At 46.3% G+C, this 25,474-nt stretch overlaps 12 protein-coding genes across 12 annotated transcripts; 7 read left to right on the top strand and 5 right to left on the bottom strand.

The window, feature by feature from the left end:
• Positions 1-58: 58 nt before the first annotated feature.
• N7455_007020 (recombinase RAD51) lies at positions 59-1,349 on the bottom strand (the record flags this gene model as incomplete). The annotated part of the gene is made up of 4 exons (XM_040961313.2): positions 59-870; positions 946-1,013; positions 1,127-1,206; positions 1,275-1,349. 4 exons carry the CDS (start codon positions 1,347-1,349, stop codon positions 59-61), a joined length of 1,035 nt encoding a protein of 344 aa, XP_040808235.1.
• Positions 1,350-2,083: 734 nt separating this feature from the next.
• Positions 2,084-3,212, bottom strand: N7455_007019 (uncharacterized protein; the record flags this gene model as incomplete). The annotated part of the gene is made up of 4 exons (XM_040961308.2): positions 2,084-2,277; positions 2,340-3,042; positions 3,095-3,112; positions 3,168-3,212. The coding sequence occupies 4 exons, from the start codon at positions 3,210-3,212 to the stop codon at positions 2,084-2,086; spliced, it is 960 nt and encodes a 319-aa protein (XP_040808215.2).
• Positions 3,213-4,157: 945 nt separating this feature from the next.
• Positions 4,158-5,345, bottom strand: N7455_007018 (uncharacterized protein; the record flags this gene model as incomplete). Its single annotated transcript, XM_040961339.2, has 2 exons — positions 4,158-4,847; positions 4,908-5,345. The coding sequence occupies 2 exons, from the start codon at positions 5,343-5,345 to the stop codon at positions 4,158-4,160; spliced, it is 1,128 nt and encodes a 375-aa protein (XP_040808243.2).
• Positions 5,346-7,604: 2,259 nt separating this feature from the next.
• N7455_007017 (A4/G1 family peptidase) lies at positions 7,605-8,417 on the top strand (the record flags this gene model as incomplete). The annotated part of the gene is made up of 1 exon (XM_040961343.1): positions 7,605-8,417. The coding sequence occupies one exon, from the start codon at positions 7,605-7,607 to the stop codon at positions 8,415-8,417; it is 813 nt and encodes a 270-aa protein (XP_040808246.1).
• Positions 8,418-8,959: 542 nt separating this feature from the next.
• N7455_007016 (uncharacterized protein) lies at positions 8,960-11,290 on the bottom strand (the record flags this gene model as incomplete). The annotated part of the gene is made up of 2 exons (XM_065605482.1): positions 8,960-10,777; positions 10,838-11,290. The coding sequence occupies 2 exons, from the start codon at positions 11,288-11,290 to the stop codon at positions 8,960-8,962; spliced, it is 2,271 nt and encodes a 756-aa protein (XP_065461336.1).
• A 719-nt stretch (positions 11,291-12,009) lies between these two features.
• Positions 12,010-13,990, top strand: N7455_007015 (MDR family MFS transporter; the record flags this gene model as incomplete). Its single annotated transcript, XM_040961323.2, has 4 exons — positions 12,010-12,273; positions 12,356-12,770; positions 12,858-13,586; positions 13,653-13,990. 4 exons carry the CDS (start codon positions 12,010-12,012, stop codon positions 13,988-13,990), a joined length of 1,746 nt encoding a protein of 581 aa, XP_040808234.2.
• Positions 13,991-14,514: 524 nt separating this feature from the next.
• On the top strand, positions 14,515-16,305 carry N7455_007014 (ankyrin repeat domain-containing protein; the record flags this gene model as incomplete). The annotated part of the gene is made up of 3 exons (XM_040961327.2): positions 14,515-15,017; positions 15,102-15,732; positions 15,793-16,305. 3 exons carry the CDS (start codon positions 14,515-14,517, stop codon positions 16,303-16,305), a joined length of 1,647 nt encoding a protein of 548 aa, XP_040808241.2.
• Positions 16,306-17,716: 1,411 nt separating this feature from the next.
• Positions 17,717-17,926, top strand: N7455_007013 (uncharacterized protein; the record flags this gene model as incomplete). The annotated part of the gene is made up of 1 exon (XM_065605481.1): positions 17,717-17,926. The coding sequence occupies one exon, from the start codon at positions 17,717-17,719 to the stop codon at positions 17,924-17,926; it is 210 nt and encodes a 69-aa protein (XP_065461335.1).
• A 1,125-nt stretch (positions 17,927-19,051) lies between these two features.
• N7455_007012 (uncharacterized protein) lies at positions 19,052-19,249 on the top strand (the record flags this gene model as incomplete). Its single annotated transcript, XM_040961338.2, has 1 exon — positions 19,052-19,249. The coding sequence occupies one exon, from the start codon at positions 19,052-19,054 to the stop codon at positions 19,247-19,249; it is 198 nt and encodes a 65-aa protein (XP_040808244.2).
• Positions 19,250-19,948: 699 nt separating this feature from the next.
• On the bottom strand, positions 19,949-20,893 carry N7455_007011 (uncharacterized protein; the record flags this gene model as incomplete). Its single annotated transcript, XM_040961334.2, has 2 exons — positions 19,949-20,829; positions 20,890-20,893. 2 exons carry the CDS (start codon positions 20,891-20,893, stop codon positions 19,949-19,951), a joined length of 885 nt encoding a protein of 294 aa, XP_040808223.2.
• Positions 20,894-21,163: 270 nt separating this feature from the next.
• N7455_007010 (IspD/TarI family cytidylyltransferase) lies at positions 21,164-21,997 on the top strand (the record flags this gene model as incomplete). Its single annotated transcript, XM_040961311.2, has 1 exon — positions 21,164-21,997. The coding sequence occupies one exon, from the start codon at positions 21,164-21,166 to the stop codon at positions 21,995-21,997; it is 834 nt and encodes a 277-aa protein (XP_040808225.2).
• Positions 21,998-23,645: 1,648 nt separating this feature from the next.
• Positions 23,646-24,145, top strand: N7455_007009 (uncharacterized protein; the record flags this gene model as incomplete). Its single annotated transcript, XM_040961344.2, has 2 exons — positions 23,646-23,715; positions 23,778-24,145. 2 exons carry the CDS (start codon positions 23,646-23,648, stop codon positions 24,143-24,145), a joined length of 438 nt encoding a protein of 145 aa, XP_040808210.2.
• Positions 24,146-25,474: the final 1,329 nt, after the last annotated feature.

Below are 25,474 nucleotides of genomic sequence, written 5' to 3'. Positions count from 1 at the left end.
AAGTCAATAACATCGTGTCAGACAACAAAATAAGCACAACCTTGAGAGCAAGGCTGACTCACTTATCTTCCAAATCCTTTTCACTAGGATCACCAATACCATTATCATTGATGGCGAAAAGGCAATCACTCTCTGGAAGACAAGGGCTATCATAAATCTTGCAAATTCGAGTCTCACCACGGCCCTTCTTCAAACTGAGTCGAGTGGTACTGGCATGAGCGATGATATTACCACCAATAGGTTTCTTAGGATCCGGGTTAAACATGGCACTGGGCCCACCATCAACTTGGGCAACGACCTGGTTTGTGATCACGACTGCGATGCCAAATTCATCCGCCAGGCGTTGCAATGTACGCATGAACTTAGCCAAATGAGTCTGCCGTGAGGCGAGCTCACCACGACCGTTGAAATCCGTTCGGTACAGAGATGTCGCCGAGTCAACCACCAAGAGAGAGAATCGCGTCTCACACATCATCTGGGAGGCCTGGTTAAGCAGCTGAAGCTGATGATCTGAGTTGTATGCTCGTGCATATGCCACATTATCGAGGACCTCCTCTCCAACAAGACCGTATCTCTGCGCGACCGCAAGCAATCGCACTGGACGGAAAGTTCCCTCTGTATCGATGTAAAGACACTTGCCCTCGCCGCCGCCCATATCAAAAGGGAGCTGGCAGGTCACCGCGAGAGTGTGGCAAATCTGACTCTTTCCCGTTCTGAACTCTCCGAAAATCTCCGTGATCGATCCCGTTTCAACACCACCTCCGAGTAATGTGTCCAGTCGCTTGGATCCCGTTGTGATCGAGATGAGCTCGCTTCTTCGGGCATGCATTTCGGTCGCCGTTGTGAAACCCATGGGCACCAGTTTTGAGGCTAATCAGCACGTTCTCATTAGCAACCCAATCCTCAATGTAGAGCTGTAGTCCATTGCAGAAAAGGAGGACTTACCTTCTACTAGGATCTTGGTGGCCTTTTGTTCCGAGATACCCTTGATCTGTTCCAACAACCGCTTGGGCCTACAAGTCACAGTGGGTGTTAGCGAGATTGAGATGGACATGGCAATGGATATAGCAGAGCTGGCGCTGGGTAAAATAAAGCCGCAATGAGCGTGAAGATCATGGAGACGTACGTGTAGGCGACAGACTCGACGGTGTTATACCCTGCATCCACGAACAACTTAATGTCCCTAGCAGTCAAGCCAGAAACACCCTATTACAACAAAGTTAGTATAAAAGTCCAACATTCTGCAGCAAAAGTATATCGTGGCATTCACTCACGTCGAGCGCAGAAAGCGGGGTTGGGGCACCAGGACCAGGAAGCCCATTATCCTCGAATTGCTCTTCTCCCTCCATACTAGCAGTACTATGCCTTGTTTCTTGATCTTATCGGGATCTTGATGCCTCTTTAGCAGGGTCTCTTGACTCGAAAGCACGGATGATGGATCCACTAAAAAAGACGCGTTTGGGTGAGATGAGTACTCGCTCTCCTCAATTTGAATATCAAACAAAGCCAGGGATCTCAATCAACCAACAAACAAACAGGCAGTCTCTGGTTATGCAAAGGTCTGAAAAGTCTGAAGCGTCTGTTTGTGGCAAAAAGGTCAGGATGACTCCGAGTCAACAAATCGGACGCGTCGAATGGATCGCGAGATCACGTGGGGTGCTGCCTGGAGCCTTTCCGGTTTTGGAGAAGCAACACTGTTTCTCTTTCAAATGGACATGTATCTATATTTTGTTTTTCTTATGCTATCTTAAGATTAAGTGGTCAGCAAGGGTCTTGATTGGGGTGGATCAATTACTGTATACCTCGTGGACCGGATGCCATTGGTTCAATATGCAATAATAAAAGGTGTAAGAATACAAATCCTGCACTGAACTGCATGCTGAACCCCACCTGTCGATCAAAACATATTCTCTCGAGGTTCTTTTTGAGTCCTGGGACTAGTGCTGGAACACTGCCCAGCTACCGCAACGCCATATCCAAATCAATGCTAAATGTCCGAGCAAAAGCATGTGTCGAAGGTCTTACAAGGTGTTTGTTTCGGTTTCCTTGCGAGATAATGAGCTTTGTTGTGAACCGCATCTCCCTACTGTTGATTTCCAGGAGAATTGAGCCACGGACGAAAAGGACGAAGCAACGACTTCCGGAACCGTCTCTGGTACTGGCGCAGAGCCGGGTTGAACTCCAGCTCCTCGTCTGGCAGCCCCATTTGGACATTGTCGTTGAAGATCTGGCTCATCCTGCGTCGGAACTCTTCGGATGATCGCCGACGAAGACGTTCTATGAATGAGTCACATTAGTTTCTCTGTTCAATCCCTACATCATGGCAAAATTCGACTTACTCATGGATCGTGAGCTCCGCTTGTTCTCCGATGAAAGACCAGAAGATGACTCACTCATGGCCGGGACATAGTCCATGTCCTCATCAGCGCCATCCAATCCTACTCGGCGGTCCTTCGTGTCGGGATTAGAGGGTGTGGGTGTACCGAATATCCGCGTGTGGAAGCTAACACGCTTTTCCCTGCCTGGTGTGTCCCTCAAGCCGATCGGTGACTCCTCCCGTGCAGGTGATATGCGCATGGCATTTGGATTGATCGGCAGACTGGCTCGACTATGGCGCCCAGCGGGTCTATGGTTCTCGTAGACGAAGCCTGTGGAAGCTAGGTCAAGTTCGGAAACGACTTCACGTCGGGCAACCGGTGGCATAGGCTTTGGGCTGATCATAGGACTCTGAGATCCTGCCGATGACTTGGAGGTGTCAACTATACTATGAAACGACCTTGGCGGTGGACTGGCCGGCTGACTTGGAACAGGAGTTGCAGGCTGGCAGGGACTTTGCGTGGGTGTGTTGGGAGCTGAAACCCAGATTCCTTCAACCTCTACTCCTCTTTCCAAAGCTCTGGCGCCGAAAGGGATGTCATCCTTGTGCAGCATTGGGTACACCTCGGCTTCCTCCTCTCGTTGTTTTTCCTCTGTCGCGGCGTATTTGCTGATCATCCAACGATTCCACCCGAGGACGCAAAAAGCGTATAGAAGCACCAGGGCCTGCAAAGCTTGTCAGTGTTTGTATTTGCGGCGTTACCATCAAGTCACGTACGATCAGCATAGCTAGTACCTATCACCGACAATAGTCAGTAGGAGATCTCCGTGATCATCATTTGCATACTTACCACGCTCAGCTTCTCCCATAGCTCCCAGTCCACCCAGAACGCCATAGTGGCTGGTTACTTTGAGATGTACTCGGGCTTTACCTAGGGGAGGGACATCCGAGTAAGAGTGTTCAGAGTTTGTTTTGGGGCATGAAAAATAATCACAGATAAAACTGGGATGGGAAATGTTCTTAGGTTCAGAGATGAGAGCAGACGCGATCTGTTTGGGGCAACAGGGAAAGGACCCCAATGTAGGTGATGGCAGTGATGGCAGTGATGGCAGGAACGCCTACTCAATGCACGACCGAATATCATTTCTACAACAATCTCTCTGCACTTTTCCCCATTCTTATCTTTCTCTTTTCCTTTTCTCTTCTTTTTTTTTCATATCCGTGGTCTTTATCTAAATAGGACAAACATGTGAGTATACAATCTCGTTTGTGACTACACTACATGCATGGATGTAAATCTGACTTGAATTAGGCATCATATGAATCGTAGCTATGACGGCAGCTATTAAATGAGAGGACAAAAAGAATTCCTAGTATTGATTGGGCATACAAAAAAAGAAAAAGCAAAAAAGAAATCTCTCCCTCGGGGAATCGAACCCCGGTCTCCCGCGCTTATCGGTATTAATGACAAGCGGAAATCATCACCACTAGACCAAGGAAGATGCGATGGTTGAGTTACTGCTCGACCACTTGGCTGGTTGATGGAAATACCTGCTCATCTGTGCTATATGAGCCAAAGCTTGTCGGGAGTTAACTGGGTATTTCGAGGGACAAAGACATGATAAATTTGACATTTTAATCAGTGTTTCTCTAGAATTTCAATATTTTTTTTTAAGGCACTTCTCTCTTTTCATTTGTTACAACCTTGGATTATAGCCTAGGTGTACTAAGGGGTGTGGAAACAAATTGGCTCAGACACAGTTGATTATATATATTGTCATCGACCACAGCCGACACATGACTAACCTAAACAACATAAACCCATTAAGATGATTTCACATTAAGACGATTTCATTTCATAACACTGCAATGAACCCCAGGCCTTTCCCTGTTGAGGAGACATAAATCCAGTCTTGACAGACTGACAGCCCTTGAAAGACGCATAGGTCTCTCCTAACCAGTCATCGTCCGCGCATGTCTTCCCCGAATACATGCTACACTTGCCGCTTTTGAGAAACCATGACTTGGGTTTCGTGAGTTTACTGGAGGCACAGGTGCCCCAGTTGAGACCACCGTCAGACCACCATCGACAGGACGTAGTACTATCCGAGATTTTGGTGTGGGTATCATCCGCGAGAACAATGCAGTGGTTAGCATGTTGGTCTTCATGTCCCTGAACAGTGAAGTAATCCCCTTCGCACTTATGATTTGTATAGGCTGACATTTGCCAAGTTGGAGTCGGAGCAGCACTGCTTGGAGCTGGGACTAATTTTATGCTAGTCAAAGTCACCATGTTTGCTTTCGCAGTAGATTTGGAGGTAGTTGTTGTTTTGGAGGTATTCGTTGTTTTGGACGTAGTAGTCTGTGAAGTAGTCGGCTTCAAAGTGCTCGTCTTTGAGGTAGTCGTCTTTGTAGTGGTACTTTGGGTTGTGGCTTTGTTTTGTGTACTCTTCGGTCCACAGCTAAAGATACAACTGGCGCTTGCATCACAAAAGGCAGAGGTAGTACCACATTGTCCCGACTTAGCACACTGTAAATATAGTCAGTAGGAGTTAACCAGATGGGCAATTTGGACAACTATAACACTCACGCATTGGTTTGAAGGGCACGGATTAAGAGAGGCGAGATCGCCATATTTGGCAGGGCGTTGTGTCCCAGGAACCTGGGGACCGCAGACAGCATTTGGGAGAGCAACTGGCATAGGAAGGGCACCGGAGCTGAGGCAGACAAAATCGCCTTGCTTCAATCTGGCACAACCCGGCCAGCCCCAGGATCCGACATTCCAAGTCTCGATATTGCTGGTGGTAATCTGGTAGCGCTCAGCAAGTCTTGCGCAGGTATCGTGCTCCTGAATGATGTAGGTGTAGCAGATACCATCGGCACCCGGCGCAAGTGGACTGCGCTTGTTGAGTGAATGGCCATGGGAGTCGCCAAAGCCGTGCCCGGATTGGGCTGTTGCTAGGTGAACAAGGAACAGAGAGAGGAGGATATGAACGGAATTCATTGCATTGAGAATATCCTTGAACATGACTCTATCGAGGAGATTGGCCCATCCTTTATAAATAGTTGAATATGTGGAAAAAATAAATATTTCGAGATTGCCTAGTTTGATTCAGATGAACACTGTCGGAACATGAACATGAAACATAACCATCGAGTTCAGTTCATTGTTCAACTGCAGACCCTAGGAACCCTACAAGGTTCTATCCTATCGTATCTATCGACCGGCAAGTATAAACAATCAATTTTCAACAAAGAAAGATATCGCACCCAACATATCATCATTTTCGGGTTGCCCTTTATTACCTTACATATGAGGTCCAAGATGGAGGGAATGTGGAAGGGCGAAAATCAATATGTAATTCTCAAGCAAGTACGATGCATGGAAAGTTGCGTATATAGAAAACGCCCAAATGCACCAAAATCCAGATATCAAAAGGGGCAACATTAGAAGAAAATCAACGCAAGTCTTGGCTAGAGAATGTGTGGATGTAGATTTTTCTTTTTTAAAAAAGGGCAAAGTGAAAGATGCCAGATCCCGGATAGAGCTGAAAGAAAGCCCGAGAGAAAACCCAGAGAGAGAGTCAAGGACAAAGAGTATATTCAGAAGTGAATAGACTCATTGGCGCCCGCGCCTCTGGCGACACTATTGAGACTATATCCCCAAACAGTACTCAATAGTGCTGATGAAGTCACATATTTTCTATTATAACACCAGAGGCAAAAACCTCTTTCAGCTCCCAAGTCATGCGAAAGTCCATCAGGCGATTTCCTTTGGTGCCATGTTTATCTCGGGGAGACTTGAATATTGGGGATACAGGGTTCCTTGTACTGACAACCTATTCAATGGTGACATGTCTGATACAGAGTAGTTATTAGGGCAAGCCAAGAGAAGTTGAAAGGAAAGTAGCCGAAGGGAGAAATAGCTGAGAATACGAATGACAGTTAGCAAAACAGGCACGGGAACAGGGCTGATTATACTCCGTAGAGGAGCAGATACATCTGCAAATACGCTAGCAATAGCACAAAAGTGGGCCTATGATATGCATGAGACAAGTTGCAGCAAATCGCATCTATCCGATAAGACTCGAAAATTCATGTTATGTTATCAACTGTTGCAAGCTGATTAGAATCATATGTTAAAGTTCAAGCGCCGTGGCTTGAGCATCCGGGGCATGAGGGAATTGTGCCGGACTATTATTCACCTGAGGCACAATTTATCTCACGTCTTATGATTTGTTGGGGAGGGATGGCGGCATCACTATCCAATGACCTCACGTTCAATTCGGACATTATTATCGAATGAAGTTAGCGTGAACTAGGTTGTCTGCACGCGAAGTCTGCACGACCTGCACGAAGGAACTCCGATGCAGGGGCACTGTTACTCCTCACCCGGACTGGGGGGGTGGAATATGGTTACCTTGTCTTGTTCCTGGATCCCAGTCTTCTTTTAACATGATATCCGATACCCCATAACCAGGCACACAATTTTATAACTACGTTATTCTGAGTATACATAATCCGTGAGTATTTAAATTGTTAGTATATCCAAATTATTCCCAAGTCCACATTTATACACCTCTCCCGCCTTTTTTTCCTGGGCATTATTTGCTTGTTGAAAGCTTGGCACTCTTATCACTGACAGACTAATGGCTAGGCGACAAGGCTATATTAGCTTCTAAGCCACAGTCACATCAAGTTGCTGTTGCTTACTTTGTGCTAGTAATTATCGGCGATGCGCCCTGAAGAGAGCGATCACTTCCCCATTAGTCCGGGGTTATCATTCCATTATTCCACGATGCTTGTTAATCTATATCATCATCTCTAGGCTCCGTCGGGAATCCGGAGGACTAGAGCTTGTATCATTTTAGCGTCCATGGGAAATAGACAATGCCATTGGACTCATACCCTAGTGTTTGCTGATTATGCGTGGACCTGATGCACGAAATAGGAGCAATTGAAAGTTCTCGGAACTTGTGACCTGACCTTCCCAGCAATTGCCCGGATAAAGTGAAATTCTTCAGGCTACGCTCCATCTTGGGTTTATCCATCGGTCTCCGACGGTATCAGAAGATATGAGGCGATGTTACATTGATGAAGATGCGTTGAATGTGCATTAGCTTGAGTAATTGGGACTTATTGTCTTTTGAAAGATACTCTTCAGCGAAGCTACAACTAGACACGACAGCTATATAAACGGCCATTTCCCTGCAGTTATATTGTTATTCACACAGCCAAGCAAGCTCCAGTTCTTTCCACCAAACAGTTCAACCGTCCAACCTGCACCATGAAGTTCTCCGCTACCATCCTCAGCGCCGCGTTGCTCACAACTTCGGCCATTGCCTCTCCTCTCACCGAGCGCCGCTCAGCTCGCAACGCTGCCCGCGCTGCGGCCCGAACTGACCGTATCAGCCGTCCGGCTTACAAGCCAGACACCAAGGAGCTTCTCAACCTGAATGCGACAACCCAGGAGCAGTACAGCTCAAACTGGGCCGGTGCTGTCCTTATTGGCAGCAAATACACCTCGGTCAGCGGAGAGTTCACCGTCCCCACGCCGAAGCTCCCCTCGGGTTCTTCGTCTGGCGAGCAGTACTGCGCCTCTGCCTGGGTCGGTATTGACGGCGACACCTGCAGCAGCGCTATCCTCCAGACTGGAGTTGACTTCTGTATCGAGGATGGCGAGGTTTCCTACGATTCCTGGTATGAGTGGTACCCGGATTATGCTTACGACTTCTCCGGCATCACGATCTCCGCTGGAGATGTGATCAAGCTCACTGTCACCGCTGCCTCGAAGAACTCCGGTTCTGCCGTCATCGAGAATGTCACTTCAGGCAAGACTGTCACCCACAAGTTCAGCGGTGTTGATGATGGAGACCTCTGCGAAACCAACGCCGAATGGATTGTCGAGGACTTTGAGAGCGGTGGCGAGTTGGTTCCCTTCACCAACTTCGGAACTGTGACATTCACCAAGGCAGAGGCCACATCTGGTGGCGAGACTGTTGGCCCATCTGGATCTACTATCATGGATATCAAGCAGAGCGGCAGTGTTTTGACCAAGTCTTCTGCTACTAGCAACAGTGTTACTGTGAGCTATGTCTAAGGTTAGACAGAATGATTCAATCAACCCTTGCTGCCGCATTGGATGGTTGGGAACGCAACACTTGACTGCACTGGTATGTGAAGGAGGACTGGGAGAATGCGAAGGAAACAGATTTTGGCAAACAACGGGTGATTATATGTGCTATCCTTCTTTGTGGTAAATATATTGGAAGCAAATCAAACTCACTTTGCCTTGATTGATATCATGGCCTTGTTCCAGGTAGAGAGGGGGGTTACTGGCTTAGTCGTGTAGTGGCATCAGATTGTGCGTAGTCCTCAAAAATGGATCTTGTAGGTGCAGTTTACCTAGACTAATTTTCTCCAGACTCATTCATAGTCACCAAAAATCACCAAAATATACAACGGCATGTCTTAATTTACATAGACCCAAACCTCTTCATTTTAAGGATTCCAAGCATCATCACTGAATTCGTAGTTGAATTGTTGAACAAACTCTCAATCAAAATAAGTTGACTGGTTGAGACGCAAACCGCTTAGTATCAATAGAACACCGTTATATCTTTAATAGTAAGGGCCGTTATCCTAGGTTTCTGAACTATTTCCGTTATCGAGGCCTCTCATTATACTGTCAAAGAAAGCCATATCGACACCCTGGAATGCCCAGTCGTCCACCCCGGCAGTTAGCCCAGGATCCTGATAGTTCTGCAGGAGGGCACCAGAAACGGTATCCTGATATCGCGACTTGAGTTGCGCAGACGGACCATTAGCACTATTGATAGAGTTGTACTCCGCTTCGGTCATTGGCCTAGGAAATGCAGTTCCATCGAAGCGACCAGAGCCAAGATCACGGACTGCAGCTTCCGAGCTGTCGGTGTTATGCACACCAATCACCGGAGCGTAGGGTTGCCCATCACTTGAAGGAGGTTGTGCAATGGTCATTTCCCTTGAAACAACGCCCTGACGGGCAATCCTGACGATGCCAAAGTAAGGTATTTGCACCCGAACAACGCCATTGTCGTTTTCGCCTGACTGACACACTGCACTTTCTGGTGTCTGAACGCTGACGCTCTCCGTACTGACGCCATCTGCTGCTTCGGAATCGATGGCCAGCAACTTATGCAATAAGTCCGCACTTTGGGCACTTAGGGTATCTCCATTAACACGACTGATTTGTTCCATGTTCACCTGCGCCTGCTCTATCATGGCACGATCACTAAGATATTGGTGCGCTAAGAGGTTGCTGGTCTGTGCAAAACGATGGCTGTCAAGATGCCCCAGAAGTAGTGTAATAGCGGCCATGAGTGCAAAAAAGTCAACTGTCCGACAGCAGGAATTATTCCTGTTGTAGCCACGAAACATGATGAATCGCAAGAGAACCTCCCTTGAGGCATTCACGCAGGTCATTCTGGAATATTCATACTTTCGTTCAGGTGATGAGCGAAGCATGTAAGGCAGATGGAGCTGATTGAGCAAGTTATAATGATACAACTGGCTGAACAGCCGTCCCATATCCAAAAAGAGAGCTTGTGGGTCATCCGTGACACTGTCTAGGTTTGGCATAAGCCACCACTTGCTAGCCATGCTTCTACCCGCTTTCTGTAGCTCCAAGTCCAGGGTTTGTGTCAGGGTAAAGTCATTACCGCACGGGTCAGACTCGTTGCGCTCCAATATGCGAGACGCGAGAGTACAGTGCATCCGCTCTAGGCGGCCCATCGGGATGTCATCTCTGAATGCTGTGCCAGTGGCCATGCTCTGATCGAAGGAGCCTTGCGTAAGACCCAGCATGAGACACAAATTACGATCGAGGGAGACAATTCGAAACCACATGAACTGTGGATGGGCTTTCGTTTTGTGGTCGAGAACCTTGTACTTTGCTCGGCTTTGACTTTGGTGGATGTTCATCATTTGCGCAATAGCCATAGCCCTCCGGTTCGCTATCCAGCTTCGTCGTAGATTTCCACCGTTTTGGTAGTACATGCTTTCCAACATAACACACTCCAGTCCTTCAATGCTGCCAAAAAACTCGTCGTTTGTCGTGACCAAATTAATAGCAGTTCCTGCTAATCGTTCCATCAGGGCGGGGAGGGATTCCGGCGAATTGTTTATCGCCCCAAGAAAATTAGCGTGGAGATGCTGCAGGAAAGTAGCAATGTAAAGCATATGTCTTGCGATTAGCACTGGGTGCGAACTGGGGCTAGGTATTTCGAGTAAACTGTCTGGCGACTTGAGGCCGTTCTGCTCGAGGACAGCATATGGAGTGTTCATCATCTCATAAAAAAGTATAGCTTTTCTACCGCGAGCATTGTATATCATCTCGATAACTTGTCGTGAGGGCAAGGACTCGTGCAATCTTTGAGATAGCTTTTCATATTTCCCCTCAGCATCAGCCGGGCCACGATCCTAATAAAATAAGTGACAGTTCATCATACACTGAACATAAAAAGATATAACTATACGTACATCTGAAGGTTTGCATAAAGACAAGAAACGTGGATATTCTTGGTCTATTGACGCAGCATCTGGAGTAGGGAGTCCATGACTAGGTGTCGGAATTTCGCTAGTTGCAGGTACTTCTACTCCCCCATGACGGTCCAGCTTCCTGATCAGTTGCTCAACCAAGGCCTCAACTCTCGCAACACGATCTTTATCTTTACCACTGTGTCGTCCCTTCCTCTCGCGATGTCCTGCGTTCTCTCTTCGATCAACAAACTCAAACTCCTGGCTCACACATTTGGACCCTCGCTGCTGGCAGCCAATGCAGATGGCATCGGCATCGGCTGGAGAGTTAGGGTCTGCATACACACATTTCATCTTGCGCTTTTTGCATTCCCAGCAACTCTTAGTCCCTTTGCGGATCTTCCTCCGCTTCGGGTCTGATTCGGTGGTGATCTCGTAATCCATATCCGCATCCATGAATAGAGCCAGTCCGTCAGTCACGGCTTTTTGGTTGCGGAGGCCGTAAAAGATGATGGAAGGTAAACAGAGCAATCGGACCGCCGGCGGGGGAATGCCCGCGGGCTTAGGGACAGCTGACTCAGCGGATGTTTTTCGACCGCCGCGAAATGCAACAGGCGGCGGACAAAAGCCCCTTTGTATTTACATTAATATATTACATTTTACATTTAGTGAGTAGGCGCAGGTGAATCATTTTGTAGCGGGGGGATTTCTGATACTCAATTATTCAGGAAGGAGTAATACGGGAGGAGGTGTCAATGTTCACAAAAAGGTCTACTAGTAGTAGTCACCTAGGTAGTTAGTAACAACTTCATACCGAGTCAGAAACCGGACACTTTAGACAATATATGGACCTATATTCTCTATCCAGCATTACTTGTCGCTAGTGGCCCCCGTATCCCGGTCCCACTGTACGGCGATCGAAACGTGCTACGGCGGGCCAGTGACTGTTTACTTAACTCGTTCCTCCGTCCGAACGTCTGGAAGAAGCTCCGCCGGGGACAGGCTTGAATTCGGGCGAGATGTGCAATACATGCTTTTAAAAGGTATTAAACAGGCTCCGAAAAGCCTCATCTCCATGTGAAACTATTATTATTTACTTCAATTTGTCCTGCCGTGTCGAGCATATTATTCCTCTGCAATTGTCAACCGGTAACACTCCATTACTATTAGCGGAAATGTTTTCAACATTCGACGTGGAAAAGGAGCGACAGAACGCAGAATCAAGCGTACAGTCCTCAATAACCAACGGTCCTTCTGTGACCAATTTAGAGAGCGAGAATCATAATGCTCCAAATGACCAAGACACTTCTGACCTACCGGAAAAGGTAGATTCTGAAGAACCGGACCTAGACGACGAAGCACAGTATCCTCATGGTTTCAAACTATTCATCATTGTTGCGGCTCTTGGTATGAGCATCTTTTTAGTTGCCCTCGACATGGTATGTCTCACAATCCCTCAGTGAGGAGAGGAGCCTCTCTTCAAAGTGTCATCATCATCTAATGTCAAAGTTAAATAAATAGACGATTGTAGCGACAGCTATTCCAAAAATCACCGATCAGTTCCACAGCCTCAATGATGCCAGTTGGTATGGTTCGGCTTTCTTTATGACTACTGGAGGCTTCCAGTCAACCTGGGGAAAGGTTTACAAATTCTTCCCGTTGAGAATCTCGTTCCTGCTTGCGGTTTTCATTTTCGAGCTTGGAAGCTTGATTTGTGGAGTGGCTCCAAATTCCGTGGCACTGATTGTCGGTCGTGCAATTGCTGGAATCGGTGCGGCTGGTATTGGGAGTGGGGCCTTCATTATCATCGCTTTCATTGCCAGTCCAAAAAGGCGGCCACTCTTCACCGGTATTATTGGCATGTCTTACGGTATAGCGTCGGTCGTTGGACCCCTTGTTGGTGGTGCATTCGCTGATAAAGTAACTTGGAGGTGGTGTGAGTACTTCTGCTACTCCCTTGATCAACTTAATTAGTTGTTCTCCACTGGAAGCTGGACTTCGCTGACATTTTCTTTTCGTCTAGGCTTTTACATCAATTTGCCCGTCGGAGGCATCGCGGCCACTTCCATTATTTTCTTCTTTCATACACCTGCCAGAGCTTCAACAACCAAGGCTACATTCAAGGAGAAGCTTCTGCAGATAGATCCTATCGGGACAATCCTTCTCATCTGTACCATCACTTCATATATCTTGCCACTGCAGTTTGGCGGACAGACGAAAGCATGGAACTCCAGCACTGTGATCGGTCTTCTTGTTGGCTTCCCTCTCATGATTATTGCCTTCATGACATGGGAATGGTTCCAAGGAGAACGGGCAGCCTTTCCGCCGCGCTTGATGTCGAACCGCCTCATCCTTGTGAATTCAATCTACGCGTTTCTTTTCGCCGGTTCGTACTTCATCATGGTCTATTACCTTCCTTACTACTTCCAGAGCATTCAAAACGTGAATCCTACTATGTCGGGTGTACGGAACCTTCCTTTGATTGTCTCGATGTCGTTAGCTATCATTGTCTCTGGTGGCAGCATCACCAAAACTGGTCATACTGCCCCTCTTATGGTTGTCGGTGGGGTCCTTGCAACCATCGGTTCGGGGCTGTTATACTCGCTGGACATCGGTACAAGCACAGGCAAGTGGATTGGATACCAAATCGTCGGCGGAGTTGGATGGGGATTGGCCTATCAGGTCCCCATCAATGCGGTGCATGGTGCAGTGGTTCCCAGTGATATTGCAACCGTGACGGGTGTTATCGTCTGTGAGTAGTTTTCCTACTACTTCTCGATTATCAGATAAAACCCTGCTAACACACCTCGTCCCTCAGTCTTCCAAACTGTCGGGGGTGCGGTTTTCGTGGCTGCAGCACAAGGTGCCTTTGTCAACCAGATTATCATCAAACTTGCCGCAACCGCACCGAGCACCAACTCAGCCTTGGTGGTCTCGACTGGTGCGAGCGAGCTGCGAGACGTCTTTACAGCTGAGCAGATGAGTGCTATTTTGCCTGCTTACATGACTGGTCTCAAGGTCGCTTACGCCATTTCGATCGCTGCGGCGGGAATCGCTTTCTGTCTCAGCCCCTTCAACAACTTTAAGAAAATCGACGCCCATGCAGCAACAGAAGGCTCTGAGAATCCCCCCATCGGTGTGGATGTGGCTGTGTAATCGCCCAGCTTTTGTCAAGTCTCCTTTCTGTGGTATATTTAGATCCGTGTTTTGAGGTGCCTCGGGTTTGTGTCTAGCACCCGGGCGCAGCCAGGGGTTTAGCTTAGTATGGACTAGCGGGAACTTGGAAAATTAGCAATGTATTATAGGTGGATCAAGTGAGGCTGACCAGACGGTACGGAAATTCAGAGCTTCATACGGAGTACATTTCGTTGGCCAATCTGCTAGGTTCCAGGGTGGATGAAAGGAGTGAAATGAAATATATATAACTACCAAACTGTTTTAGCATTTGATAGACATGTCAGCCGTACATAGGAAATTGCAGATCAACGGAAGATCATCAATCACCCTGGAAGCCGTGTAAGTTCGTAATTTACTGTGAAAGTTTCGACGAGGGGTTATGGAGGGGGGCCTTATGTATTTACTTCAAACCCCTGCACCCGACCTCAAAAAAGGTATTCCACCCACTCGAACCGACGATCAACGGAAAATCGTTCCGATTAGATCACTTCTGTGTTTCTAAAATGGCCGAGGTGGTTGGTACTGTGGCAGCGGTCTTGCAACTGGCCCAAGCAGCCGCGACAACGGCTCTCCAAGTTTACGATTTCTTTTCGGTGATCAAAAATGCCCCTCGAGAGATCCGCAACATCAGTAAAGATGTCCATGCATTTTACACGCTTCTCAATAATCTGGCAACATCATTACTGAGTCCCAGTGTTGTAGCCGTTGTTGATAGAGATGTTGAGATTGAGACCGCACTCAAAACCTTACTTGATCCGATGAAGAACTGTCGTGCAGTCTTGAACCGAATGAAAGATAAACTCAGTCCACATCTGAAGACAGATGGGTCTGCTGTTCAGGTCTCAAGTGAAGATTCAGAAGGTGGCAGTCCGATTCTAGTTGAACGATTGCGAATCCGAAGTGCGAATGTGAGCTGGTACTTCAGAAGGAAAGAGGTTTTCGCTACAGCAATCGAGCTGGAACGAACTAAAGCGACGGTTGGGACTACTATGGGTAGTATCACTATGTAGGTTGCAAATCCTTTTCCGTTCAGACCCACCCTATACAGTTCAAAGCACGACTATTTGAATGCGTGGCTGATTTTTGACAGGCTTTTGGTGTTAAAGGGGGCAAGTTTGAAGGAAGATCACAAAGTAATAGCCTATAAGCATGAGTTTGATGAAGACGTTGGGTCAGCGTTGAATGTTTACGCCACTTCCGTTATCGAAGTCCAACAGGACGGCGGATCAATCGACAAATCCACGGAATCTTACACCACAAAAGTGGACAAACCAACCACTTCTGTTTTGGCGGATCCGGTATTAGCCGAAGAGCTAAAAATAGGAGTCAGCAGCAAGTCAAAGTTTGTTGTGGAAGCTCTCCTTCAACATATACACGTTGATGTTCGAGACCGAGACGGCAGAACTGCATTATCCCACGCTTCGGAGAATGGAAATCTTGAGATCGCAGAGTTCCTTCTTGAAAAAGGCGCTCTAGTATCGACCCGGCAGTACAGCTGTAGTAACCAGCATCGCCACAGCGGAAAGAGCCCAATACATTGGGCGGCAATGGAAGGACACAAACACATTGTCGAGCTACTTCTGCGATATGGTGCTAATCCAAACGCGAGGACAACATCTGGACGCACCCCCTTACAAGAAGCTGCTGCTGCGCGTCACGATGAGCTTGTGGCATTTTTGGTGTCTAAAAAGGTGGACATTAACAGCCAGGCTTACTCCGATGTATGTGTATGGTCTAATCCCTATAAAGAGCATCTAAAAAGCTAAAAGGATTTTTGATAGGGCTGGTCACCTTTGCACGAGGCTATTTATTGGCGAAATATTCAAATGGTTAGACTTTTAGTTGGCCATGGTGCTCTCTTGAATGCTCACCTGACAAGCTCCAAAGCACCACTCCATATGGCCGTGGTTCAACAAAACATCCCCTTAATGGAGATACTACTCAAAGCCGGAGCTGATCCGGATGTCCTGATGAATGAAGATATCACGCCTCTTCATTTAGCAGCAGCAGCAGGATGGATTCAGGGCATTGAGCTGCTCATTCAGCTCGGCGCTGAGGTTAATGCCAGAGATTCTTTAACACTCGAGACACCGCTTCACAAGGCAGCGAGAAACCGTGAGGTGCATGCCATAAAGAAGCTTCTCGAACTGGGGGCGAATCAGCCAGCAATGAATTGTGATGGGCAGAACTATGAAGATATCTTGAACTGCGCTCAGTTTAATTCAAAAGACTGGGCCGTGGACAACTCTCGGGGGGCATATCTTATGTCATTACACTCGGGTACTATAAATTGAAAAGTCATCTCTATGACCTTTAATTTTTTTGTACGGTCTACGGCAGTTCATACCCGCCTACAGGTTAAAACCATGGCATGTAATCGTCCAATGTGAGCTGGTCATCCATATGATCGAAGCCTTGCACATTAAGAGTGACAGCATTACAATTCCACAGAGCCTGAACGATATAAAGATCAACCACCGAATACATTATGTAGCTATACATATGGGAATGTATCGATACTGAATACCATGTCTCATTTACTTTCTCTCCTTGGGCCTGCATGTGAAGTCGGAATGGAAACCTGACCGTAAGAAAGGTTTCTATTGAGTAGATAACACCGACTATAGGAATTAGAGTAAGGATTCCTCTTCCAGAATACAGGGGTTCCTATCTGGCCCTCTGTCCCCTGTCACTTTGCCAGGGGAACAACGACCGATCCAAAAGAAGGGGCGCTCAGAGAATGAGCGACTACGCGCATGATACATATGACGGGATCTGAGAGAGATCATATGAAATTCGACTGTGTTCTGGCAGGAATCCATAGAGAGTAGGGGGGAACTTCCAGGAAACGCATAATATAGTCACCACTTAAAGTAATTTCAATTGACCCTTGTGAAAATTCGTCCTTAAGAGCACTGTTTCAGATATTCTTCAAATCTCTGTTGAACATACATACATGCATGACATGCTTGTTTGACAGACTGAGCCTTACTTCGGATAGTTTAACAGGGTATATAAACCCTGTATTGTTAGTTTCAATAATTAATGATTTCCTCTTCTGCTTTCTCCCCACTGTAGTATTCACTACAACAGTTCTTAAGAGCACTGTTTCAGATATTCTTCAAATCTCAATTAATTAGCACTCACTATATAAGTTCTAGGATATTCCTAAAGATATAAGCTCGAACATATAAGCGCATAAGCGTTGGCTATCTCTATCGCAGTATTAATCTTGCCTGCAGAGTCATGAGCTTTGCTCTTTCCCTTTTTGGGTGAGAGGTGGCAATCAGTTGCTCGTGGAAACGCGGTTTTGTGGATGAAATGTTTGCCTTTGGTCCTCCTAGTCAGTCTGCATCTCTTCCTTCTTCCTTCTTCCTTCCTTCTTCCCTCCGCACTTCGTATCCAAACCCTCGATACCGTCTCAAAGGCAAGCCTCCTCGGCAGCATGGAAATATTTGTGGGACAACAGGCTGACTACCTCTTGTTGAGTTACAGATCGGACATCGAATCATTTACGACCAAATCAATCATTATTACCACCAATAGTCAGATACATCCCCATCGACGACCGCAATATAAAGGCAAAGCTAACAAGGAAAAGTGACCCATCCTCGGCCAATCCCGACATTCACAGATGATCAACTCGAGCTGCTCACCCAGCTGCGAGAACGCAGAGGCGACCGAGAATACGCCAAGGAAAGAATCATGGAAGACGCCCAGGCCATCATGAGAATGGCCGCCAGGGTAGCCAGCCTCCAACGGGGAGAAATCCCACACACCTCGGCCCTTATTCCGGCCGTTATGAAAGCTCTCGAGGCACGTATGTTAGAAATTCTGCAAGAAGCGGTTGATCTGTCGGTCGAGGCACATATCGATGCATGGACCGACTGTTGGATTTTCGACACCGTTGGTTAGAAGAGATATTCGAAGCAATAGTGCAGGGGCCTCTTGAAGTACGGGGAATTTGGCGTTAATTCCCACTAGGATCATTCCCCCAATGGCCCCGCCTACAATACAGACCATTTCACCCTTTATAACGCCATTCTATTATCTACCTTTTCTTTCTTGGTAAAGTTTTAAGATTGGCCTTCTTCGCTTTAGGCCTTAGTCTCACTTCGCTCTTACAGTTTGTTGATATCTCTCCTCAACTTACTCTCCATGAAATGTCATTTCACTTCTTCCTTGTAAGAATTACTATTTAAGATCTAAGATGCTGTCTGTGCTTTTCTTTCTTTTCCTTACATAGCTTTCTTATTACCAAAAGCCACGTTGATACCAAGGCTGATAATGCATTTTTGAATCTTGGTTATATAGCCCTTAACTGCCTATATATATATAGCGTTCGTTAAATATCTCCTTTTTCTTACTTTGGGTTGATATTATCCTCACTCTCCTTCTATCAAAAATCGTTCTGCTGTCAACTATGGCTCATTTTATACATACATACATACATACATACATACATACATACTAATTATACAGGTCATCCTACCTAGGTCAATAAAGGATGTAGGGAGATTGCATTTTGTCAAGCCTCATTGCCTGGGCAGGCGTACGTTCTCTCTCCTCGTTATCATAATCGCACCTTCCTCGTGGCAACGCGTTTCGTGTCGCAGTCCTGGGGTAATTCCTACTTAATATGCCCCATTTTTCTCTCTTCTTCCCTCCGTTCTTCAACGATCGTTGGAATCCTATCTGTGAGTAACCCTTTCTGAGGTATGATCTGTTCGACCATAAGAGAGGTTAAGCGCAAACAAAGAGCTGACATACACCGATTGAGTTACAGCGCGACTATCACGGCAAATCCACCTAAAATCTTGTTAAAATCTTCACAACAGCTCAAGTGGGAAACACCGTCCTCGCTTTGACGATCCATACTTAACCACGTCTTAAAAAGCAAGCTGATAAGCCAAAGTAGCCAATGAATAGTGGATGGGAGCGTTGACAGACCAACAACTTCATAAGCTTACCTGAGTGATACTCCGACAAGATCGACGAGCTAGCCTTCTGCAGGCAATTCTTATGGAGGCGTTCATCGCTATGTGGCGGGTGTGCGGTAACGTGGGCCGGTATGCCTCTACCTATGAAGCACTCACTGTCGGCATTCGCTGGCGCATGGAACTTAGGATACCTTTCCTAACGCATCAGATGATGGCCCTCTACCTCGAGGAGGCAAAAGATTGCGACATTGAAGAGGAGATTCTAGAAGGTTACCGATATGAGGATTCGGGAGAATAGGACCCTCACACTGGCCATACCCAATCGCCTTTATTGTGCTCCCCAGGTTGAGATACAATATCGGACCCCCAATCGTGTCATAAAAGCAGAACTGATGAGGAAAAGCCCACGAACAGTGGAATTGTGGCGCTGGATAACAAACGTCTCTAACTAATTGCTCAGATACCGGGTCGCATCATGCGAACCCAGCGCCAGGGAGAAATAACGGAGGAGGAATGCGGTATTACGCGCTTCGTCTGTGTGTTCGTTGCTCAATGTTCTAACAACCACTAGACCCCTCGCCTTATTTCCAATCCACACTAGAGGTATAAATGATGGTTCTCCTCAACCGAATGCTAGAACTTCTGCATGAGGAGGAGGTTGACCGTGACTTGGAGGAAGGTATCCGGTGCCATGTGGAATGAAATCCTAGGAACGGAATTCGCCCGTATCAGGTTGTAGCTGAATATTCAAATATCTGTGAGATTGTCCCTAGCTAGCTGAACAACTGCGTAATTCGACCAAAGTGTAGTCGGCCCTCGGCGCTTGTTGGCAATGCTCTCTGGGAATTCATGGCTGTAAAGACCCATAGTACTGCGCAATCAGGATGGAAAGGGCTGCATAGATCTGGACTTTTCTGTTATACAATTTACATCCCCATAAACTTCACGTTGGGGCGGGATATATAATTAAATAAAGTCGATTGCTTAAGTGTGAAAATTATCTCATACCTTGGAGAACTCGAACACCCTCCACTGGGTCCGAGCCCATCAATACCTCCTTAAAGACTGTATCCTTTTGCAATTCTATCATCAAGCTTCTCGCATGAGTTTCATCTCTAGCTAGGAACGCGCACGTTGACCCCGAGCCGCTCATGAGACTAGCAACCGCACCAGCAGTCTTTCCAAAGCGTAGGGCGATCTCAACATCTGGCAGCAGCTGTATGGATGGGCCTTCGAGGTCATTAACAAGCGCAGATAGCAAATCCTCCGGATGAGATGCCCCCCAAGGAAGTTCAATGCAATTTTGCCGGTTTTTCAAATAAATCTCCTCGGCAGACGGAGACGGAGACCCAGCCAATGTGTGATCGAATCTCTCAAACACCGATTTTGTTGACAGACCTGCAGCAGGCACACCTAGAACCCAGTTCCATACATAGTTACTAGTCTGCACATTCACGAGTGGCCTCTTATGTCCCAAGCCAAAGGCCATCATACCTTTGATAAAAAAAGGTACGTCTTCTCCTAGATTTGCGCCCAACACCGTAAGGTCATCGTCACAGACATTCATTCCCCATAGGATGTTACAACCGACAAGGGCGGCCGCTGCAGCTGCACTTCCACCACCCAACCCGGCTTGTGTGGGTATCGCCTTGATTAGGTCGAAATGGACATGCGGTTCAAAGCCTACATGGTCCCCGAGAGCTTGCGCTGCTCTGAGGACCAGGTTGGGACCGTCTTTTGGAATTCGCTCACTCTCCGTCCCTGCTACACTAATCGTGGGACCTGCGGGGTTGTGTGAGATATGCAGAGTGTCATATATCGATATCGCCTGGTAGACTAGTGTGATATCGTGGTATTGATCTTCTCGGAGAGGCCCGACTCAGAGCTGTGGGTTCAGCTTGGCGGGGACTTGGAGGGAAATTGATCGAGTGGCGTAACTCATTTTGTGTTTCTTTTCTCAAGCCCCGAAGTTGATATATATGATGAGTAGGGATGTAGGTATCTTAGAAGAAAAATAATTCAAAGAGAGTCATAAAGGGAAGGTGCTCACGCGATATGTGGCAAGCGAAGGGATCAAAGCAGATCTCAGGAGTGCAGATCGTACAGATCGTTCCTCAGGCCGCAGATCTTGGAGGGGTATGTCTATAGCTGTTTCTGCATCTATTTGTGAATACACCCGTGGACTATTTGAAATCCTAAAATCCTATTAAAAATGAGCACTTTAACAGAAAATCCCACGATCGGTATCGTTATACCAGCTGCTGGTCGCGGTACACGTGCAGGTGAAGGCTGCCAAAAGGCCTATCGCCGAATCGGGGGCGATACGGTGCTTAATCGTGTTCTGAAGCTGTTCCGGTCATGGAATACCCATTTTCCGATTGTCATCGTTCATCATGGGGATGATACATCTTTGCTCGAAGCTTCCATAGACCGTGACTCTAACATCCATACCACCACAGAGGGTGTCAAACGACAGGCATCCGTCCTCCATGGCTTACGCTTCCTTTCGTCTCTCCCGAAGAGCCCTTCCCACGTCTTCATCCATGACGCAGCGCGCCCATTTGCATCTCACACTCTACTCAATAATGTCTTGGAATCCCTTATTAAGGAGCCCTTAACAGGTGTGATTCCTGTCATTGCAGTGTCCGATACGCTCAAAAAGACCGACTCAAACGGCCTGATTAAGGCAACAGTTCCACGCGATGGCCTGTTCCGCACCCAAACCCCGCAGGAATTTACATTACAGACAATCCTGTATCTCCACGAAAGAGCAGCTACATCTGCTTCATTGTACACGGATAACGCCTCACTCTTAGAGGAAGCAGGACCGCCTGTTCGCATCGTACAAGGCGATTCACAAAATATCAAATTGACATTGAGATGCACAGCTGCGAACTTACTGTCGAGTATGACCACGGACTCAGATGTGACATGTGGGATAGGCGCTGACACAATAATCATACCCTCTGTTGACGATTATTTCAACCTTATGAACAATGGAAACATCGACTTTGGACTTGTAGGCTCTTGGTTCGTACGAAAATAGGAGGACAAAGCATAGTCATAGCTTTTATTCAGCTAAGTGGATGAGAGGGCGAGCAAAGCCAAAGTCTCTTTCCTGAATTAGAACGCCCCAAAGTCTTGGGTCGATAGTCCAAGCACACCCTACGCGTTCTAAGACTCCAATGGCCCAAATTCGCCGCGGTCAGGGCGGATTTGGAAGGGGGAAGTGGCCTGCGCAATTTCGAGCATCTGCTTAGCTGTATAGTAATTTTCGTACATCAATAAAACATATCGGATTCATGCTTCACCACTTAAAATTGGTTGCTTTGTAGTTTTAAAGCGCTTATATATAAGCTTTGTTTAGTAGAAAATTCTGCTTAATATAGTCATATCGACAAGACTGATTTTTTTGTAGCATACCCACAACCTCGCACGGATGCATTCAATTTGAAAACAATAAAAAGCAGGTTCCAAGTAGCCACTTTAGTGCTATGTAGTTGATCCGGAAGTGTAAAGTAATGCTTTGGAAGCTAAATATTCGGTTTCGGACGCCTACAAGTATAATACTTGAAATGCCTATAACTAAGGCGAAGTTTGAAAAACAAGACGATTCGTTAAAAGATTACTGAAATATTGATCGTAAAAATCCTCCTATACGTGAAAAATAAACCATTAGCAAGATTTGTAAAGCGGCATAAGGTGGGGATGAATTAGACAGTAATGCTTGAAGAAAACAAGCATTTACAGGCAGCAAATGAAAAAGTAGAAGAAAAACACCGATGATCAACTAAGCAAGCTCCGCCGCCCCCTTTTTATTCCTCGGACATTCGTCCAATCATACGTAATTGCGTCAAACTGCGTACGTATAAGCTCGTCGATCTCCCGCCTATCCATGAATCTTTGGACCTTTATTGACTAACCAGAACCAAACGGTTTTAAACAAGATAGAAAGAGTCATGTCGATCTTCATGTCGACCTTTCTAAGCGAATTGCGTAATAAGCGGGAATCCCACTGTTCTAATTCTAATCAACCCTAATTGGACTGTAATGGAGCCGGGCTTGTGGGGAAGCATTTGGATCTCTCAACATATCCACCGTCTCTATCCATATAGGAGACACCGACGCACGCCCCGTGTAGAAATGATATATTTATATTTTGGTTATTCCGAATAAGATCAACATTACTGATTGAGATACACTATACGATCTTAATTATTACATCAATATTTACTATGGCCACGTAGAGTAGTTCTCTATGTACTTTGTATACCCCGTATAACACTAAAACTGGGGGTCTGATATATTCCTGCTCTAGACCACCATGAAAGAAGGCTATGTAAAGCTCTAGAGAAAAGCTAGTCAAGCCTAACAAATCTTAAGGTTTAATGCTAACTAAAAGTAGTTGCAACCTAGTCCAAGCTAATACAGCGATTCGTTTCTGGGTTTTTGAATATAATCATATTCCAGACCAGCCTTGAAGAATATGACGCGTCAATTGGATCGTCATTCCTTTCTTCAATGTCGTGACAAAGTTGAGTTCATCCAAAACATTAAGGAGGATCTCTGGGGTTCAAAGGTATAAAGAGGCGGTCTTCACATAGTCTTCCATTCATCATCACCCTCATCCAAACACTTCCAAACCAAAGACACTTTCAATTCTTTCTTTCTATATCAAATTACCTACTGCCAAAATGAAGGTTACCGCTATTCTCGCTACTCTGATGGCCGCTGGCCTTGTTGCCGGTGCTCCTCCTGCTGATCGTATGTATACTAGCATATGCAAATAATTGCTGGACCAAGTGTTTTATTAACGCTATTCCTAGGCCTCACTGATGTCCAGGGAAACCCCCTGCAGGGGACCGCTGCAGCTGAAGTTGCTTTGCCCCCGGCTCACGCTGGCAAGGACAATGGCAAGCGGGACGAAGTTTCTCCTCCTAAGGACGGCAAGCCTCCCAAGGACGGCAAACTCCCCAAGGATGTCAAGGACAATGGCAAGCGGGACCAAGTTCCTCCTCCTCCCAAGGACGGCAAGCCTCCCAAGGACGGCAAGCCTCCCAAGGACGGCAAGCCTCCCAAGGACGGGAAACTTCCCAAGGATGTCAAGGACAATGGCAAGCGGGACCAAGTTCCTCCTCCTCCCAAGGACGGCAAACTTCCCAAGAACGTCAAGCCCGCCCCTCAAGGCAACTAAATCTATCGAAGGAAGATAGATTTTCAAATTTCTTGAAGTGAATGTTTGTCCTTGATCTAGATCCAAGAACAAATTTACATTCGAGGAAAGGTGTGTTCTTTGTTTTTTGAGAATTCAGGGTACCATAATAATTCTGTTCTTCTATTACTATCCATGTATACCTAGGTATATGTATCTAACTTCATACACTCTTTATTTTGCTAAAATAAAGCTCCTTTGTTCTTATTCGTAGCTAGATTCCGCCAAATGGGGACTCATAGGACTAGACAGACCTCTTCCCATTTCCTATTCTCATGATCCCATTAGGAATCCTTTAGCCTTTCCATCTATGAGGTTCCCATTCATATATGATTATCAGTAGAATATGTAAATTATGGTCTAACAATATATACATTTATTCTCTTATTCCCTTTTATTATATCTTTGTCTTTCTCGATATTCATGCACTATAATATGTTCTTGTGGACGAAAGCGAGCTGCTTACTCCGTGCTTTCACGTCATAAAAAAACCAAACTATGGATTCCCATAATATATATGATCTATAGTAGTAAAGGGTTTGGAAGTTAGTTCCCACAAAAATACTTTATTCTCATGATTTAGAATTAGGGCAATTTACACATTCTCCCTCAAACTATACTGCGTACATGCAAGGCCACGAGTTTTGAGCGTGTTATTGCTAACTCTAGGCTGGATTCTACTAAACAAAGAATAAGGAGTAAGGTGCACAGAGCATATATAGGACGGGGGTAGTAAGTCACAAAGTAAAGGGTAAGCGTCGTGGAAAGTCTCATCTCTATTACCGACGTATTCCATTTAATCAAGCACCAAATGCTGCGTAAACGAGTCATTGGACAAGAAGAGGGAATTGGTATCCAATATATTGCGCAGCACTCTCTCATTCCCGGCGGCAGTAGCGAGAACCAGTAGACAGAGATATTCGTCGTATTCTTTGACGAGTGCAGACAGATCGAGCTTTTCCATGATGAGTGGTATCATGTATTTCCCATGTAGTGCCATATCTCTCCATTAGGGGAATTTCCCAAGATTTGGCGTTCCGATCCTTTCTAATAAGGATAATACAACGCTTCAATCGAAGCAAGATGTACGCACAGCTTCAAGCAACAGAGACTTAGTCTATTCAGACCCATCCCCACTTCCAAGCTGTTCGATTTTAGCCAAGATTTTCTCGAAAATGATGCAGAACCCCACAAAATTCAGCCCCGATTTCGAGAATCTCTAGGAGTCTCTTAGTTTACGACGCTATTTCCCGCTTCTATTTTTTAAAAAAAGTATAGGCTTCTCCATTCCTTCAAGGTATAATTACTACT

Source organism: Penicillium solitum, assembly GCF_028829755.1.
Source record: "Penicillium solitum strain IBT 25940 chromosome Unknown utg000004l_segment0_segment0, whole genome shotgun sequence".
Taxonomy (NCBI): Eukaryota; Fungi; Ascomycota; class Eurotiomycetes; order Eurotiales; family Aspergillaceae; genus Penicillium; species Penicillium solitum.
Note: the sequence above shows the minus strand (reverse complement) of the source record. Positions and strands in the feature narration are given on the sequence as shown.